The sequence below is a fragment of the Babylonia areolata genome, chromosome 18, assembly GCF_041734735.1.
Source record: "Babylonia areolata isolate BAREFJ2019XMU chromosome 18, ASM4173473v1, whole genome shotgun sequence".
In the NCBI taxonomy this organism is placed as follows: domain Eukaryota; kingdom Metazoa; phylum Mollusca; class Gastropoda; order Neogastropoda; family Buccinidae; genus Babylonia; species Babylonia areolata.
Window position 1 is genome coordinate 54,396,925 of NC_134893.1, and position 17,500 is coordinate 54,414,424.

Here is a 17,500-nt window from a genome sequence, read left to right on the forward strand (position 1 = left end):
TTGAAGTACGCAACCACGAAGCAGATCACACTGGCTTACCTGAGTTGGTGCTGTTTGGGAAAGGATCACTTAACTCTGCTTTCCCTCGTTTCACCCAGATCTGATTTAAGGTTTGGAAAGACCCTTTACTCTGATTTTCCTCACTTCATCCAGGTGTGAATGGCTACCTGATCTAGGCTGGATAGGGTTAGAGACGGAGGGAGAGGAGGGGGAGAGGAGGGAGAGTGGAGGGAGAGGAGGGAGATGACTTCTTCCCCGTCTTTCTATGCCGAGCCCGAGGTTCACTGGATAGCAATTCACAGCTCTTTTTTTTTTCTCAAGGCCTGACTAAGCGCCCTGGATTACGCTGCTGGTCCTGGTCAGGCATCTGCTTGGCAGATGTGGTGTAGCGTATATGGATTGACAGAACGCAGTGACGCCTCCTTGAGCTACTGATACTGATACTGATCACAGCTCTGATGGTTGTAAAAGGCCACGGAGCCTTCAGGCTTTACTAATGGTGTTAACACGGTGTCCCCAGTGTGGCCGGTAGACAGGGCGGCGAGCGTGTCAGAATGCGGACGTCCCACCCAGCACATCCCCACAGAGAACCAAGGAAGCGGGGTGGGCAAACGGGTGGTGGGCGGCACTCCCACAACCACCCGGTCATTCCCCTGGACGGTGGGTGTTTTGTGGATGTGCATTTTCCCCTGGCCGAAATTATTGTGCTGTTTAGTTTCTTCCCGTTTATTTTGTTTTGTTAATAATTGATCATTCTAAGCTGTTCGTGTGCGAATGATTATTGCTTTCACAACGTTTCTGCTGGTTTTGTTCGCACGCTTCATCTGTACACAGGTAACCAATGACATCTTTGTGTGTTTTGTAAAGAATAGTATGGTACCATAGACACCTATGTATGTTTTAAAGAAAAAGTACCATAGACATTTCTGTATAATCTAGAGTTTATGAACCAAAGTTATTTCTGTACATTATGGGACCATAGACATATATTTTAAATATATGGGACCAAACATATATGTATGTTTTGAATATATTGGAGCATAGTTCTCTGAGTTTGAAAGATTCATACGATGCCACAGACATTTGTGTATCTTTTAAAGATATGGGACTATAGATATTTGTGATTGTTTCAAAGGTGTGGGACCACATAGACCTCTGTATGTAAGATGATGTGGAACCATAGACATCTGTACATGATTTGAAGATATTGGATCATAGACATATCTGTATGGGACAATGGACCATAGACATCTCTGTATATTTTAAAGATATGGGACCATGTACTCTTCTATGTGTTTTAAAAGGGACCATGAAAATATTATTGTGATTTTAAAGATACGGGAACATAGAAACATATATTGGACCATAGGCAAACATGGAAATCTCTGAATGTGCATAGACATATATGTATGTTTCAAAGATATGGGACCATAGGCACATCAAAGTTTTTTAATTAAAGAGATCGTACAACAGACATTAAATTTATGTATTTTTAAAGATATGGGACATGTATACTACTTATTATACGATACCACATAACCTTTGTATATTTTAAAGATACGGCACAACAGATACCTCCGTACTTCCGTATTATCTAAAGATAGCACCACAGACACGTATTATTTAAAGATATAGGGGCCACGGACATTTTCTGAATGTTTGAAAGACTTGAACCATTGACATCTCTGCATGACTTAAAGATACGAGATCGTGGACATATTCTATGTTTCACAAGGTATGGAACCACAAATATCACTGTGAATGTAATGATAGAGGATAACAGAGGTTTCAGTTTCAAAGATATGAGACCATAGATATCTTTGTTTTTTTTTAAAGATATGGGATATAGATATCTTTGTGTTTTTTGTGTTTTTTTTAAGATATGGGACATAGATATCTTTGTTTTAAAGATATGGTACCATGAATATCTTTGTTTTAAAGATATGGGACCATAGATGTATCTGTATGAACTTAAGATATGTGACAACAAACATCTTTGTTTTAACTCTTTCCATACGAACGGCGAAAGAGACGACGTTAACAGCGTTTCACCCCAATTACCATCATCAAAATATTGCAAGCGGAAGGCTCATATACTGAAGAGGTGAATGTTGACAAAGACTACCACAATTCTGACGACGGAAGCTAAAGAAAGGTTGGGTCATTCCGACACCCACTGGACATCCGAGGGGTCTGTGTAGAGAAGAGAGGACTGGCCGTACTGAGTGAGTTAAAGATATGCGTTAAAGATATTTCTGTGTGATTCAAATATATGGGACCGCATACATAAATATATCTTCCTCTTTTTTTAAAAAAAAAAGAAAAAAAAGATATTGGACTATAGAATATCTTTTAACTCACTCAGTACGGCCAGTCCTCTCTTCTCCTCTACACAGACCCCTCGGATGGCCAGTGGGTGTCTGAATGACCCAACCTTTAGCTTCCGTCGTCAGAACTGTGGTATTCTTTGTCAACATTCACCTCTTCAGTATAAGAGCCTTCCGCTTGCAATAGTTTGATGATGGTAATTGGGGTGAAACGCTGTTAACGTCGTCTCTTTCGCCGTTCGTATGGAGAGAGTTAAACATATGGAATCATACACTTCTGTACGATTTAAAGTTATGGACCTATACGCATATATGTATGTCTTCGATCCAATAATTTATTTTCACCGTTATCAAAAATTATTCTCAAAGATCGTGCGTGTATGTACATGCGTGTGATTGTGTGTGTGATTGTGTGTGTGTGTGTGTGTGTGTGTGTGTGTGTGTGTGTGTGTGTGTGTGTGTGTGTGTGTGTGTGCACGTGTAGGTACTGATCAAGAGGTTCGGACACAGCGGGGTGGTATGCTCTGGAGCCATTCTGTCTGAGCGACTGGTGCTGACTGCTGCCCACTGCTTTGACAAGTATGCCTTTGTCTGTCTGTCTGTCTGTCTGTCTTGTCTTGTCTGTTTGTCTTGTCTGTCTGTCTTGTCTGTCTGTCTTGTCTGTCTGTCCTCCTTCCTCTTCTTCTTCTTTTACGAGTCTGTGATTGCACAAGTTGATTTCCTTCTTCTTCTTATCCTCCTCCTCCTCCTCCTTCTTCTTCTTTTGCGAGTCTGTGATTGCACAAGTTGATTTCCTTCTTCTTCTTATCCTCCTCCTCCTTCTTCTTCTTCTTCTTTTGCGAGTCTGTGATTGCACAAGTTGATTTCCTCCTCCTCCTCCTCCTCCTCCTCCTCCTCCCCCTTCTTCTTCTTCTTCTTCTTCTTCTTCTTCTTCTTCTTCTTCTTCTTCTTCTTCTTCTCCTCCTCCTCCTCCTCTTCTTCTTCTTCTTCTTCTTCTTTTTCTTCTTCTCCTCCTCCTCTCTCTTCTTCTTTTACGAGTCTCTGATTGCACAAGTTAATTTCCACGTGGGTGAATGACGTCTGATTGATTTGATTTCACTTTGTGACCCACCCCCACCACCCACCCCCCGCCTACCCCCCTCAAAAAAAAAAAAAAAAAAAAAAAGTCTGAACGTGCACGAGCTGTACCTGTGGGCTGGAAGGGACGAGGTGGACTACCAGAGCAACGACCAGCAGCTCCACTTTGTCGCCAGCGTGGCCGTGCACCGCACCTACAACCGCACCACCAAGGGCAGCGACATCGCCCTGTTGATGACCGCCGATCCCATCTCCATGGGCCCCGGCGTCAAGACCGTCTGCCTCCCTGATGCCCACACCCCCCTGCCGCCCATGGACCGCTGCTTCCTGGCTGGCTACGGTGACACGCTGGGTAACATGTGGTGTGGTGTGGTGTGGTGTGGTGTGATGTGGTATGGAGTGGTGTGGTGTGGTGTGGTGTGGTGTGGTGTGGTGTGTGGTGTGGTGTGGAGTGGAGTGGTGTGGTGTGGTGTGGAGTGGTGTGGTGTGGTGTGGTGTGGTGTGGTGTGGTGTGGAGTGGTGTGGTGTGGTGTGGTGTGGTGTGGTGTGGTGTGGTGTGGAGTGGTGTGGTGTGGTGTGGTGTGGTGTGGTGTGGAGTGGTGTGGTGTGGTGTGGTGTGGAGTGGTGTGGTGTGGTGTGGTGTGGAGTGGTGTGGTGTGGTGTGGAGTGGTGTGGTGTGGAGTGGAGTGGTGTGGAGTGGTGTGGAGTGGTGTGGGTGTGGTGTGGTGTGGAGTGGTGTGGAGTGGTGTGGTGTGGTGTGGTGTGGAGTGGTGTGGTGTGGTGTGGAGTGGTGTGGTGTGGTGTGGTGTGGTGTGGTGTGGTGTGGTGTGGAGTGGTGTGGAGTGGAGTGGTGTGGTGTGGTGTGGTGTGGTGTGGTGTGGAGTGGAGTGGTGTGGTGTGGAGTGGTGTGGTGTGGTGTGGTGTGGTGTGTTATGGAGTATTGGCCTGGTGGTAAAGCGTCGGCCTAGGAAGCGAGAGAATCTGAGCGCGCTGGTTCCATCCATTCCCACAGTCACCAGTATGTTCTCGGTCTCCTCCCCGCCTCCTCCACTAGACTTTTGACTTGGGTGGCCTGGATGCTAGTCATTCGGATGAGACGATAAACCGAGGCAGCAAACGGCAAAATTGTGTAGAAAAAAATCTACTTCGATGGGAAAACAAATAAAATTGCAGGCATAAAAAATGCCCCCCACAATGGGTGGCGCTCTAAGTGTAGCGACGCGCTCTCCCTGGTGGAGAGCAGCCCGAATTTCACACAGAGAAAGGTGTTGTGACAAAAAGAGTAATGCAATGCAATGCAATACAATACATACAATACAATACAGTATGTTCTGTTCTGTTCTGTTCTCTCTCTCTCTCTTTCTCTCTCTCTCTCCCTCCCTCCCTCTCTCTCTCTGTGTCTCTCTCTGTCCCCTCTCTCTCTATCTTCTCTCTCCCTCTCTCCCTCTTTCGCTCCCTCTCTCTCTCCCTCTCATGTCTCCCTCCCTCTCTCCCTCCCTCTCTCTCTCCCTCTCATGTCTACGATTCTGTATACTTACATGTATTACAAATTGTGAACCATCCTCACCCAACTCTTTTTTTTTTCTCTCGCACTGACATATCTTTAAATCTCTCTCTCTCTCTCTCACTCTCTCCCCCTCCCTCCCCTCCCTCTGTCTTTCTCATAATGTGTCCATCTGTCCATATCCCTATTTCCCGTCGCCTTATTTGCTATTTTTTTTATGTCTGTTATATCTGTGTTTTAAATTCTATCATTACTTTTCTGTGTTAATTTCACTTCAATCATTCATGTGTAGCATTCATGCTAGGGTTTTGTTGTTGTTGTTTTTCCCTTGGTGTGTGTGTGTGTGTGTGTGTGTGTGTGTGTGTGTGTGTGTGTGTGTGTGTGTGTGTGTGTGTGTGTGTGTGTGTGTGTGTGTGTGTGTGTGTGCGTCTGTGTGTGTGTGTGTTTTACTCGCTTCCGTTTCGTACAGATGTGAGCGATGTTGTGTCTCTCAGTTTGACGCTGTGCTATACTTGTACATTATACATGTATTAAGTATAGCTACATTTATATGCCTATGTGTTTGTGTGTCTCTTAGATCAACGGCAGATGTGTAAGTCGGCCAAAGTGCTAATGTCTTCACCGTTGGAAAATAAAGATTCATTCATTCATTCATTCTCTCTGTCCCTCTCTCTCTCTATCTCTCTCTCTCTCCCTCCCCCCCCCCCCCTCTCTCTCTCCCTCTGGCCCTCGCTCTCTCTCTCTCTGCCCTCCTCTCTCTATCTCTCTCTCTCCCCTCTCCCTCTCTCTCTCTCTGCCCCCCCCCCCTCTCTCTCCCCCCCTCTCTCTCTCCCCTCTCCCTTTCTCCCTCCCCCCTCTCTCGCTCTCTCCCTCTGTCCCTTTCTCTCTCTGTCTCTCTCTCTCTCTCCCTCTCCGTTCCATCTCCCTCTCTCTCTCCTCCCCCTCTCTCTCCTCTCCCTCTCTCTCCTCTCCCTCTCTCTCTCTCTTTCTCTCTCTCTCTCCCTCTCCCCCTCTCTCTCCTCCCTCTGTCCCTTTCTCTCTGTGTGTCTCTCTCTCCTCTCTCTCTCTCTCCCCCTCTCTCTCTCCTCTCCCTCTCCCTCTCTCTCTCTCTCTCTCATTGTTTTTTTTTTGTTTCTCGTTACATTCTCTATCTCTCGGGGTTGTTTTTTTTTTTTCCTTACCATTGTTCGTTGTTTGCAGGCACAGGGACTGATCGCAGACTGAACTTTATTCAGGTGCCTGTGGTGGACTCCTCTCTGTGCGCTCAGGATGACTGGCTGGGCACGGAGTTCCGACGGGTGCAGGACGTCAGCTTCTGTGCTGGATACGCTGACGGGGGACCTGATGCTTGCTCAGTCAGTGAAAAGAAAAACATGATGTTGTTGTTGTTGGTGGTGGTGGTGGTGGTGGTGGTGGTGATTATCATGCATGTGCCTGTTGTTTTCAACAGTGTTGTTGATGCTCAGTTAAGAGTGTGAGTGCCGATTTCTTCAGGGTGACAGTGGTGTATTGTTGTTACGTGTGTCACTTTCTTCAGGGTGACAGTGGTGTATTGTTGTTACGTGTGTCACTTTCTTCAGGGTGACAGTGGTGTGTTGTTGTTACGTGTGTCACTTTCTTCAGGGTGACAGTGGTGTGTTGTTGTTACGTGTGTCACTTTCTTCAGGGTGACAGTGGTGTATTATTGTTGCGTCTGTCACTTTCTTCAGGGTGACAGTGGTGTATTGTTGTTACGTGTGTCACTTCTTCAGGGTGACAGTAGTGTATTGTTGTTACGTGTGCCACTTTTCTTCAGGGTGACAGTGGTGTATTGTTGTTACGTGTGCTACTTTCTTCAGGGCGACAGTGGTGTGTTGTTGTTACGTGTCCATTTCTTCAGGGTGACAGTGGTGTATTGTTGTTACGTGTGTCACTTTCTTCAGGGTGACAGTGGTGTATTGTTGTTACGTGTGTCACTTTCTTCAGGGTGACAGTGGTGTATTGTTGTTACGTGTGGACCCTTTCTTCAGGGTGACAGTGGTGTATTGTTGTTACGTGTGCCACTTTCTTCAGGGTGACAGTGGTGTATTGTTGTTACGTGTGTCACTTTCTTCATGGTGACAGTGGTGTATTGTTGTTACGTGTGTCACTTTCTTCAGGGTGACAGTGGAGCCGCTCTTGTCTGTCCGCTGTCCAGGGACCAACACTTCTACGTCTACGGTAAGTATGTTTCGACAATCTTGCACGCACACACACACACACACACACACACACACACACACACACACACACACACACACACACACACACACACGTAATTGGAAACATGCTTACTTACATACCATACGCTCGTACCTACCTACCTACCTACCTACCTACATACATACATACATACATACATACATTGAACATTAATTTCATTTTACTGTGGAATATCCAAAGTATGTTGATTTACGTAAACAATATTTGCCCCCAAAATGTGTTGCATGCTCCAAAATAGATTTTCAAAATTCCTGCAATTTACTGACAGTTAGTAGAAGTGTACAATTAGAATTCAAAGCTAAGTTTACAAAATTGGGAAATGTTTAATCTTGCCCAAGAAAAAGAGAGAGAGAGAGAGAGACAGTGTGTGTGTGTGTGTGTGTGTGTGTGTGTGTGTGTGTGTGTGTGTGTGTGCGTATGCGTGTGTGTTCTTTAATACTGCAATGTTGATACTATTGTCAGTTTTTATGTATTGAGTGTTGTATTTCAGTCCAAGGCTGTGCCTAGTTTCTAGTATAGGACAATGAGTCTTAACTTACTTATTCATTCATCAGTAGTAGTACTAGTTGTTGTTTTATCATTATTACCGTTGTTGTTGGTTTTATTATTATCATCATCATTATTATTATCATTATTACTATTATCATTATTGTTAATATTATTGTTGTTGTTATTTATTTATATATTTGATTATTTGATTATTCATTTATGTCAAACTTTCCTTGATTTACGGGGCTTATTTATCATTGTAACCTACTTGTTTACATTTGAAGGTCGTTTAACATGTTGTTGGGTTTGTTTTTAGTAATTTCTTATAACGAGTGTGAAATAGAGATTGATGGTGGGCGCATGGATATTTGATGCAGCTGAGACTGTGTGCTTCTGAGCGTATGCAAATCAGCTAAATGGCTTATGTATGTCTATATTTGTACAATTTTGGATTTAACTGTGTACCAACACAACAAGCAATTCCTCCGCCTCTATCATGTGGAGTGATGGCCTGGAGGTAACGCGTCCGCCAAGGAAGCAAGAGAATCTGAGCGCGCTGGTTCGAATCACGGCCCAGGCGCCGATATTTTCTCCCCCTTCACAAGACCTTGAGTGGTGGTCTGGACGCTAGTTAGTCACTCGGAAGAGACGATAAACCGAGGTCCCGTGTGCAGCATGCGCTCATAGCGCACGCAAAAGAACCCACTGCAACAAAAGGAATGTTCCTGGAAAAAATTCTGTAGAAAAATCCATTTCGACAGGAAAAACAAATAAAACTGCACGCAGGAAAAAATACAATAAAAAAAGAGAAAAAAAAAAAGGGTAGCGCTGTAGTGCAGAGACGCGCTCTCCCTGGGGAGGAGAGCAGCCCGAATTTCATTCATTCACACAGAGAAATTTGTTGTGATAGAAAGAAATACAAATACAAATACAACAAGAGAGGCAAGGCCTTCAAGACTCACTTGTGATACACTTTTTTTTTTAAATCCAAGCTTTTTATGTATTGAGTATAATTTCAAAATGTAATGTTTAAGATGAGAAAGATCAGTTTAAAGCAAATTAAGTCCCCCTAGCATTAATTACAGAGTAATTTCCCTTTTTTACTATCCGCACCAAAACGTTTGCAAAATAAATAAAACTTCCATGCTTAGTAAAAGAAGTTCCCGTTTGAATAAAAAAAAAAAGGATGTTGTTGGGTCAGAATATCAGATCAAAGTGCCAAGTTTAGAGAATACAAAAAATATGAATATAACAGTAAATGCAGTTTGCATATAATTGAGCTTTTTTTTATGACTGGAAAGAACTGAATTTTTCCTATTTTTATGCCTAATTTGGTGTCAACTGACAAAGTATTTGCAGAGAAAATGTCAATGTTAAAGTTTACCACGGACACACACACACACACACACACACAACCGAACACCGGGTTAAAACATAGACTCACTTTGTTTACACAAGTGAGTCAAAAACAAGGACAGTAAATTATCTTGTGATCTTGTGAAACCTGTGTGTGAGACAGGGGTGGCCAGTTGGGGAAAAGGCTGCGGGGAGAGGAGGAAGCCCGGGGTGTATACCCGGGTACCTGTCTTCTTGGACTGGATCACACCTTTCCTCGACGCACCCTACCACTAGCCTGCAACCACCTCCACCACCTCCACCTCCACCACCAACAACAACAACAACACGCCTCCCCTCTCCCTCCGTGTCGAATTTCCGGTATTATAAGTAGTAATTGGTCTCTGTGTGTCGCTGGGCGGTTTTTCTTTTACATGTGACATAAACTGATCAAGGTGAAGTTTGCGCTGTGTTGTTGTTTTTTTTTGTTTGTTTGTTTGTTTGTTTTTTTTTTTGTTGTTTTTTTGTTCCGAAATGAGAGAGAGAGAGACAGACAGACAGAGAAGTGAATGTTTCCCTCCCATCTCCCTCTGTGTGTGTGTGTGTGTGTGTGTGTGACACGCACACACACACACACACACACACACACGCCCGCGCGCGCGCACACACACACACACTTCTTTTTTCTCTTTCTTTCTCTCTTTCTTTTACCCCCTCTCTCTTTATTTCACAACACAAATAAAATGAAATAAAACTGCGATTTTTTTTCTTTTCTTTTCTTTTTTTTTTCTTTGGATACTTGTCCAAGCTGCCACAAGGACGGCACTAAAACGGTAAGCCACGTATGTATATGTAATGTGTGTATGTACACGTGTGTGCCGGCTCAGCCGATCGGGGAATCTTGGCACAGCCCGGGGAGAGCGTTGTCCACGAGCTGGGTGTGTATCCAGGGCAGGTAGTCCGTCACGTTGGTGTACACGCCTGGCCAGCGTGGCTCCGCACACCCGTATCCCCAGCTGGCAATGCCTGACACAGTCAGTACCCGAGTGAACATCCTTATCTTCTTCTTCTTCTTCTTCTTCTTCTTCTTCGTTCGTGGGCTGCAACTCCCACGTTCACTCGTATGTACACGAGTGGGATTTTACGTGTATGACCGTTTTTTACCCCCCGCCATGTAGGCAGCCATACTCCGTTTTCGGGGGGCGGGGGGGTGTGCATGCTGGGTATGTTCTAGTTTCCATAACCCACCGAAGGCTGACATGGATTACAGGATCTTTAACGTGCGTATTTGACCTTGTGCTTGCTTTTACACACGAAGGGGGTTCAGGCACTGACAGGTCTTCACATTATGTTGACCTGGGAGATCGGAAAAATCTCCACCCTTTACCCACTAGACGCCGTTACCGAGATTCGAACTCGGGACCCTCAGATAGAAAGTCCAACGCTTTAACCATTCGGCTATTGCGCCCATCGATCATCCTTATGAAAACCCAGCTGGATATCACTGACACAGTCACTACATGAGCGAACATCCTTATCAAACCCCAGCTGGATATCACTGACACAGTCAGCACAGAAGCGAACATCCTTATCAAACCTCAGCTGGATATCACAGACACAGTCATTACAGAAGCGAGCATCCTTATCAAACTCCATCTGGATATCACTGACACAGTCATTACAGAAGCGAACATCCTTATCAAACTCCAGCTGGATATCACTGACACAGTCAGCACAGAAGCGAACATCCTTATCAAACTCCAGCTGGATATCACTGACACAGTCAGCACAGAAGCGAACATCCTTATCAAACTCCAGCTGGATATCACTGACACAGTCAGCACAGAAGCGAACATCCTTATCAAACTCCATCTGGATATCACTGACACAGTCAGCACAGAAGCGAACATCTTTATCAAACTCCATCTGGATATCACTGACACAGTCAGCACAGAAGCGAACATCCTTATCAAACTCCATCTGGATATCCCTGACACAGTCATTACAGAAGCGAACATCCTTATCAAACACCAGCTGGATAATCACTGACAGTCATTACAGAAGCGAGCATCCTTATCAAACTCCATCTGGATATCACTGACACAGTCATTACAGAAGCGAGCATCCTTATCAAACTCCATCTGGATATCACTGACACAGTCAGTTAATTGTCTTAAAGAATAAAGATCTCATAGGCTTTTTTACGGCCATCGGGGCAGGGATTTAATACCCATGAGCGTGTAGAGCTCGGCATTATATGTGAAAGCCTTTCTGACAGTTCACTTCAATTCAGTTACTCAAGGAGGCGTCACTGAGTTCGGACAAACCCATATACGCTACACCACATCTGCTAAACAGATGCCTGACCCAGCAGCGCAACCCAACGGGGGCATTCATCAAAAACCCAAATCATGAAAAAATTTTGGTCTCCTTTGCACAGACGTGGACCCCCTTAAACCTCTCCAGCCAAAGTCAGGTCCCCATTCACATCTTGGTGGAGTGAGAAAACGCGGAGTAAAGTGCCTTTCCCCAAAGGACACACCACCATGCCGGAATGAGGCCTCGAACCCTGGTCACCGGTGAACACTGGGTAAGAAGTCCAACGCTTGACCGAGTCCGCCACAGTGCCTCCTGTTATGGTCAGCACGTGAAGAATGTCCCTAGCTTTGCTATTCCTGAGACATTACAGTGATTGAATGTACGTAACCTCGTCTGACTGTTTCTGACACAGTGCATGAGTGAACATCCTTAACACCATTCTGGTTATCCCTGACACAGTACATGAGTGAACATCTTTAATCCATTCTGGTTATCCCTGACACAGTAGTACATGAGTGAACATCCTTAATCCATTCTGGTTATCCCTGACACAGTAGTACATGAGTGAACATCCTTAATCCATTCTGGTTATCCCTGACACAGTACATGAGTGAACATCCTTAATCCATTCTGGTTATCCCTGACACAGTAGTACATGAGTGAACATCCTTAATCCATTCTGGTTATCCCTGACACAGTAGTACATGAGTGAACATCCTTAATCCATTCTGGTTATCCCTGCCACAGTAGTACATGAGTGAACATCCTTAATCCATTCTGGTTATCCCTGCCACAGTAGTACATGAGTGAACATCCTTAATCCATTCTGGTTATCCCTGACACCGTACATGAGTGAACATCTTTAATCCATTCTGGTTATCCCTGACACAGTACATGAGTGAACATCTTTAATCCATTCTGGTTATCCCTGCCACAGTAGTACATGAGTGAACATCCTTAATCCATTCTAGTTATCCCTGACACAGTACATGAGTGAACATCCTTAATCCATTCTGGTTATCCCTGACACAGTACATGAGTGAACATCATTAACCCATTCTGATTATCCCTGACACAGTACATGAGTGAACATCCTTAACCCATTCTGGTTATCCCTGACACAGTAGTACATGAGTGAACATCCTTAACCCATTCTGGTTATCCCTGACACTGTACATGAGTGAACATCCTTAAACCATTCTGGTTATCCCTGACACATTAGTACATGAGTGAACATCCTTAATCCATTCTGGTTGCCCCTGACACAGTAGTACATGAGTGAACATCCTTAATCCATTCTGGTTATCCCTGACACATTAGTACATGAGTGAACATCCTTAATCCATTCTGGTTATCCCTGACACATTAGTACATGAGTGAACATCCTTAATCCATTCTGGTTATCCCTGACACATTAGTACATGAGTGAACATCCTTAATCCATTCTGGTTGCCCCTGACACAGTAGTACATGAGTGAACATCCTTAATCCATTCTGGTTATCCCTGACACAGTACATGAGTGAATATCCTTAATCCATTCTGGTTACCCCTGACACAGGAGTACATGAGTGAACATCCTTAAACCATTCTGGTTATCCCTGACACAGTAGTACATGAGTGAACATCCTTAATCCATTCTGGTTATCCCTGACGAAGTACATGAGTCAACATCCTTAACCCATTCTGGTTATCCCTGACACAGTAGTACATGAGACATGAGTGAACATCCTTAAACCATTCTGATTAACCCTGACACAGTAGTACATGAGTGAACATCCTTAAACCATTCTGGTTATCCCTGACACAGTAGTACATCAGTGAACATCCTTAAACCATTCTGATTAACCCTGACACAGTAGTACATGAGTGAACATCCTTAAACCATTCTGGTTATCCCTGACACATTAGTACATGAGTGAACATCCTTAATCCATTCTGGTTACCCCTGACACAGTAGTACATGAGTGAACATCCTTAATCCATTCTGGCTACCCCTGACACAGTAGTACATGAGTAAACATCCTTAATCCATTCTGGTTATCCCTGACACAGTACATGAGTGAATATCCTTAATCCATTCTGGTTACCCCTGACACAGTAGTACATGAGTGAACATCCTTAAACCATTCTGGTTATCCCTGACACAGTAGTACATGAGTGAACATCTTTAATCCATTCTGGTTACCCCTGACACAGTAGTACATGAGTGAACATCCTTAAACCATTCTGGTTATCCCTGACACAGTAGTACATGAGTGAACATCCTTAATCCATTCTGGTTATCCCTGACACAGTACATGAGTGAATATCCTTAATCCATTCTGGTTACCCCTGACACAGGAGTACATGAGTGAACATCCTTAAACCATTCTGGTTATTCCTGATGCAGTAGTACATGAGTGAACATCCTTAGCCCACTCTATTTATCCCTGATAAAATCTGCAAGGTTACTTGAATAAAATATTTGATTGCATAATTCCGTTCAAAGTACGAAATTTAGTAATCAGGCATACGTACCAGAATGTGTAAAGAAATGATTATGAATACGTACCATTTACGTACCAGCGCCCGTCATCAGACTTGGATATCAAAGGTGATCCGCTGTCCCCCTGTTTAGTTTTGTTTTTAAACCAAAAAGATGCATGTGAGAACAGGCAGGCGGGCAGGCGGGCAGGAAGTCGTGCGCGCAAGCACGCACGCACACACACACACGCACACACATACACACACACACGCATGCACGCACGCACGCACGCACGCACACACACACACACACACACACACACACACACACACACACACACACACACACACACACACACACACACACACACACACACACACACAGATTGACTCACTCACGTATACGTGAACGGTGACTTTCTTCCACGAACACACACACACACACACACACACACACACACACACACACAGACTCACTCGCCTACACTTATACGGTGTCTTTCTTCCCTCCCCAGCAGTTGTCCCCCACCCCTACCCCCACCCCCACCCCCGACATCCTTATCCTATAGCTCTCGCAGTGAAAAGACGTTCGCCCCTTTGACTGCCTGCAAACGATCATGCTTGTCAGTGAAGACTGAATGTCACTACGGTACACTTGAGTTAACTCACTCAGTACGGTCAGTACTCTCTTCTCCTCTACACAGACCCCTCGGATGTCCAGTGGGTGTCTCAATGACCCAACCTTTAGATTCCGTCGTCAGAATTGTGGTATTCTTTGTCAACATTCACCTCTTCAGTATAAGAGCCTTCCGCTTGCAATATGTTGATGGTGGTAATTGGGGTGAAACGCTATTAACGTCGTCTCTTTCGCCGTTCGTATGGAGAGAGTTAACAAGTCAGGATATCAATCGCCGTTGTTGTTGTTGTTTTTTTGTTGTTTTTTTGTTTGTTTGTTTTTTTTATTTAGAGACTTCTTCTCTTGGCACTGTATTAATTTTGTTCAGCAAAATCAACATTGCACGACTATATAGCATACAGACGAACGTAGCAAAGTAACCACATCACATTCATGCCATACTAAGATTTCATGTCACTATAAAAAAAAAAAAATTAAAAGTTAAATAGTTTATTTCTTGTGCCCATCTGGGGGCATGGAAACGTTACATACATACATATTTTACATATACCATACAAACAATAAGAGTGGTGTCAAAAGAACAAAGAGAGAAAAAAAAAGGGGGTGGGGGTGGGGGTGGGGGGCGGGGGGGACAATACGCACAGACAATATACATGAATAAATAATTCATTCTCATCCATAAACAACAGACATAACTTTACCGAGAGGAACCACAATTAGACGAAACAAGTCCTTAACAACATTCTTTTTCTTTTCTTTTTTTCCTTTTTTTTTTTTTTTTTTTTTTTTGTCCTTGTCGTTGTTGTTGTTGTTGTTTGTTTGTTTGTTTTTGTTTTTTGTTGTTGTTTTTTTTTGCCGGAAAACAATAAACGGAATTTTAATGGAGTTTTGGGCGATTTATATAATATTTGGGTAAATTCCCAGCAGTCAGTTGGTTGAATTAGATAGCGAACAGACACAAAAAGAGAAGAACAAAAATAGACAAGAGACAGAAGAGCAGAAGAACCACTCACAACGCAGGCGTCCTTGCCGCCCCCCTCATAGCCGGCACAGAAGGTCTTCTGGGGGATGAAGTGGTGGTAGTACCACCCTGGCTGCCCGCACACCTGGTCACTGATCACCGGCAGCGTCACCTCCATCAGCACCCCCTCGGGGCCCGTCCCTGGAACACACACACACACACACACACACACACACACACACACACACACACATTCCACATCACCTCTCTGTTAACCTGACGTTTGTTTATCCCTAGCTACAAACACACCACCTCACCTCTCTGTTAACCTGACGTTTCTCTGTCCCTAGCTACAAACACACCACCTCACCTCTCTGTTAACCTGACGTTTGTTTATCCCTAGCTACAAACACACCACCTCACCTCTCTGTTAACCTGACGTTTGTTTATCCCTAGCTACAAACACACCACCTCACCTCTCTGTTAACCTGACGTTTGTTTTATCCCTAGCTAAAAAACACACCACCTCACCTCTCTGTTAACCTGACGTTTGTCTGTCCCTAGCTACAAACACACCACCTCACCACTCTGTTAACCTGACGTTTGTCTGTCCCTAGCTACAAACACACCACCTCACCTCTCTGTTAACCTGACGTTTGTTTATCCCTAGCTACAAACACATCACCTCACCACTCTGTTAACCTGACGTTTGTTTATCCCTAGCTACAAACACACCACCTCACCTCTCTGTTAACCTGACGTTTGTATATCCCTAGCTACAAACACATCACCTCATCACTCTGGTAACCTGACGTTTGTTTATCCCTAGCTACAAACACACCACCTCACCTCTCTGTTAACCTGACGTTTGTTTATCCCTAGCTAAAAAACACACCACCTCACCTCTCTGTTAACCTGACGTTCCTCTATCCCTAGCTACAAACACATCACCTCATCACTCTGTTAACCTGACGTTTGTCTGTCCCTAGCTACAAACACACCACCTCACCTCTCTGTTAACCTGACGTTTGTTTATCCCTAGCTACAAACACATCACCTCATCACTCTGTTAACCTGACGTTTGCTTATCCCTAGCTACAAACACACCACCTCACCTCTCTGTTAACCTGACGTTTGTATATCCCTAGCTACAAACACATCACCTCATCACTCTGTTAACCTGACGTTTGTTTATCCCTAGCTACAAACACACCACCTCACCACTCTGTTAACATGACGTTTGTTTATCCCTAGCTACAAACACACCACCTCACCTCTCTGTTAACCTGACGTTCCTCTATCCCTAGCTACAAACACACCACCTCACCTCTCTGTTAACCTGACGTTCCTCTATCCCTAGCTACAAACACACCACCTCACCACTCTGTTAACCTGACGTTTGTTTATCCCTAGCTACAAACACATCACCTCACCACTCTGTTAACCTGACGTTTGTTTATCCCTAGCTACAAACACACCACCTCACCTCTCTGTTAACCTGACGTTTGTTTATCCCTAGGTACAAACACACCACCTCAACTCTCTGTTAACCTGACGTTTGTTTATCCCTAGCTACAAACACATCACCTCATAACTCTGTTAACCTGACGTTTGTTTATCCCTAGCTACAAACACACCACCTCACCTCTCTGTTAACCTGACGTTTGTTTATCCCTAGCTACAAACACACCACCTCACCTCTCTGTTAACCTGACGTCTGTCCCTAGCTACAAACACACCACCTCACCTCTCTGTTAACCTGACGTTTATTTATCCCTAGCTACAAACACACCACCTCACCTCTCTGTTAACCTGACGTTTGTTTATCCCTAGCTACAAACACACCACCTCACCTCTCTGTTAACCTGACGTTTCTCTATCCCTAGCTACAAACACACCACCTCACCTCTCTGTTAACCTGACGTTTGTTTATCCCTAGCTACAAACACACCACCTCACCTCTCTGTTAACCTGACGTTTGTTTATCCCTAGCTACAAACACACCACCTCACCTCTCTGTTAACCTGACGATTGTCTGTCCCTAACAAAAAACAAAAACAAAACAAAAATCACCTGATGTTTGCCTATCCCTAGCCACAAGCACATTATCTCACCCACCTGATAATCTAACGTTTCTCTGTCTGTC

The 17,500-nt window shown here is 44.3% G+C and overlaps 2 protein-coding genes across 2 annotated transcripts in view; one reads left to right on the forward strand and one right to left on the reverse strand.

Moving 5' to 3' along the window:
- The window catches only part of LOC143292067 (acrosin-like), a 14,022-nt gene extending 4,595 nt beyond the window's left edge, over window positions 1–9,427 (forward strand). The window contains exons 2-7 of the mRNA XM_076602245.1: window positions 521–660; window positions 2,812–2,906; window positions 3,494–3,756; window positions 6,109–6,263; window positions 7,047–7,107; window positions 9,158–9,427. Coding sequence (XP_076458360.1) covers window positions 521–660; window positions 2,812–2,906; window positions 3,494–3,756; window positions 6,109–6,263; window positions 7,047–7,107; window positions 9,158–9,270 — 827 coding nt within the window. The 3' untranslated portion in view covers window positions 9,271–9,427. The remainder of the gene's footprint in view (window positions 1–520; window positions 661–2,811; window positions 2,907–3,493; window positions 3,757–6,108; window positions 6,264–7,046; window positions 7,108–9,157) is intronic.
- A 310-nt stretch (window positions 9,428–9,737) lies between these two features.
- The window catches only part of LOC143292068 (serine protease hepsin-like), a 20,598-nt gene continuing 12,835 nt past the window's right edge, over window positions 9,738–17,500 (reverse strand). Inside the window, exons 6-8 of the mRNA XM_076602246.1 lie at window positions 15,407–15,555; window positions 13,845–13,902; window positions 9,738–9,999 (exon numbers count right to left, since the gene is read on the reverse strand). Coding sequence (XP_076458361.1) covers window positions 9,857–9,999; window positions 13,845–13,902; window positions 15,407–15,555 — 350 coding nt within the window. The 3' untranslated portion in view covers window positions 9,738–9,856. The remainder of the gene's footprint in view (window positions 10,000–13,844; window positions 13,903–15,406; window positions 15,556–17,500) is intronic.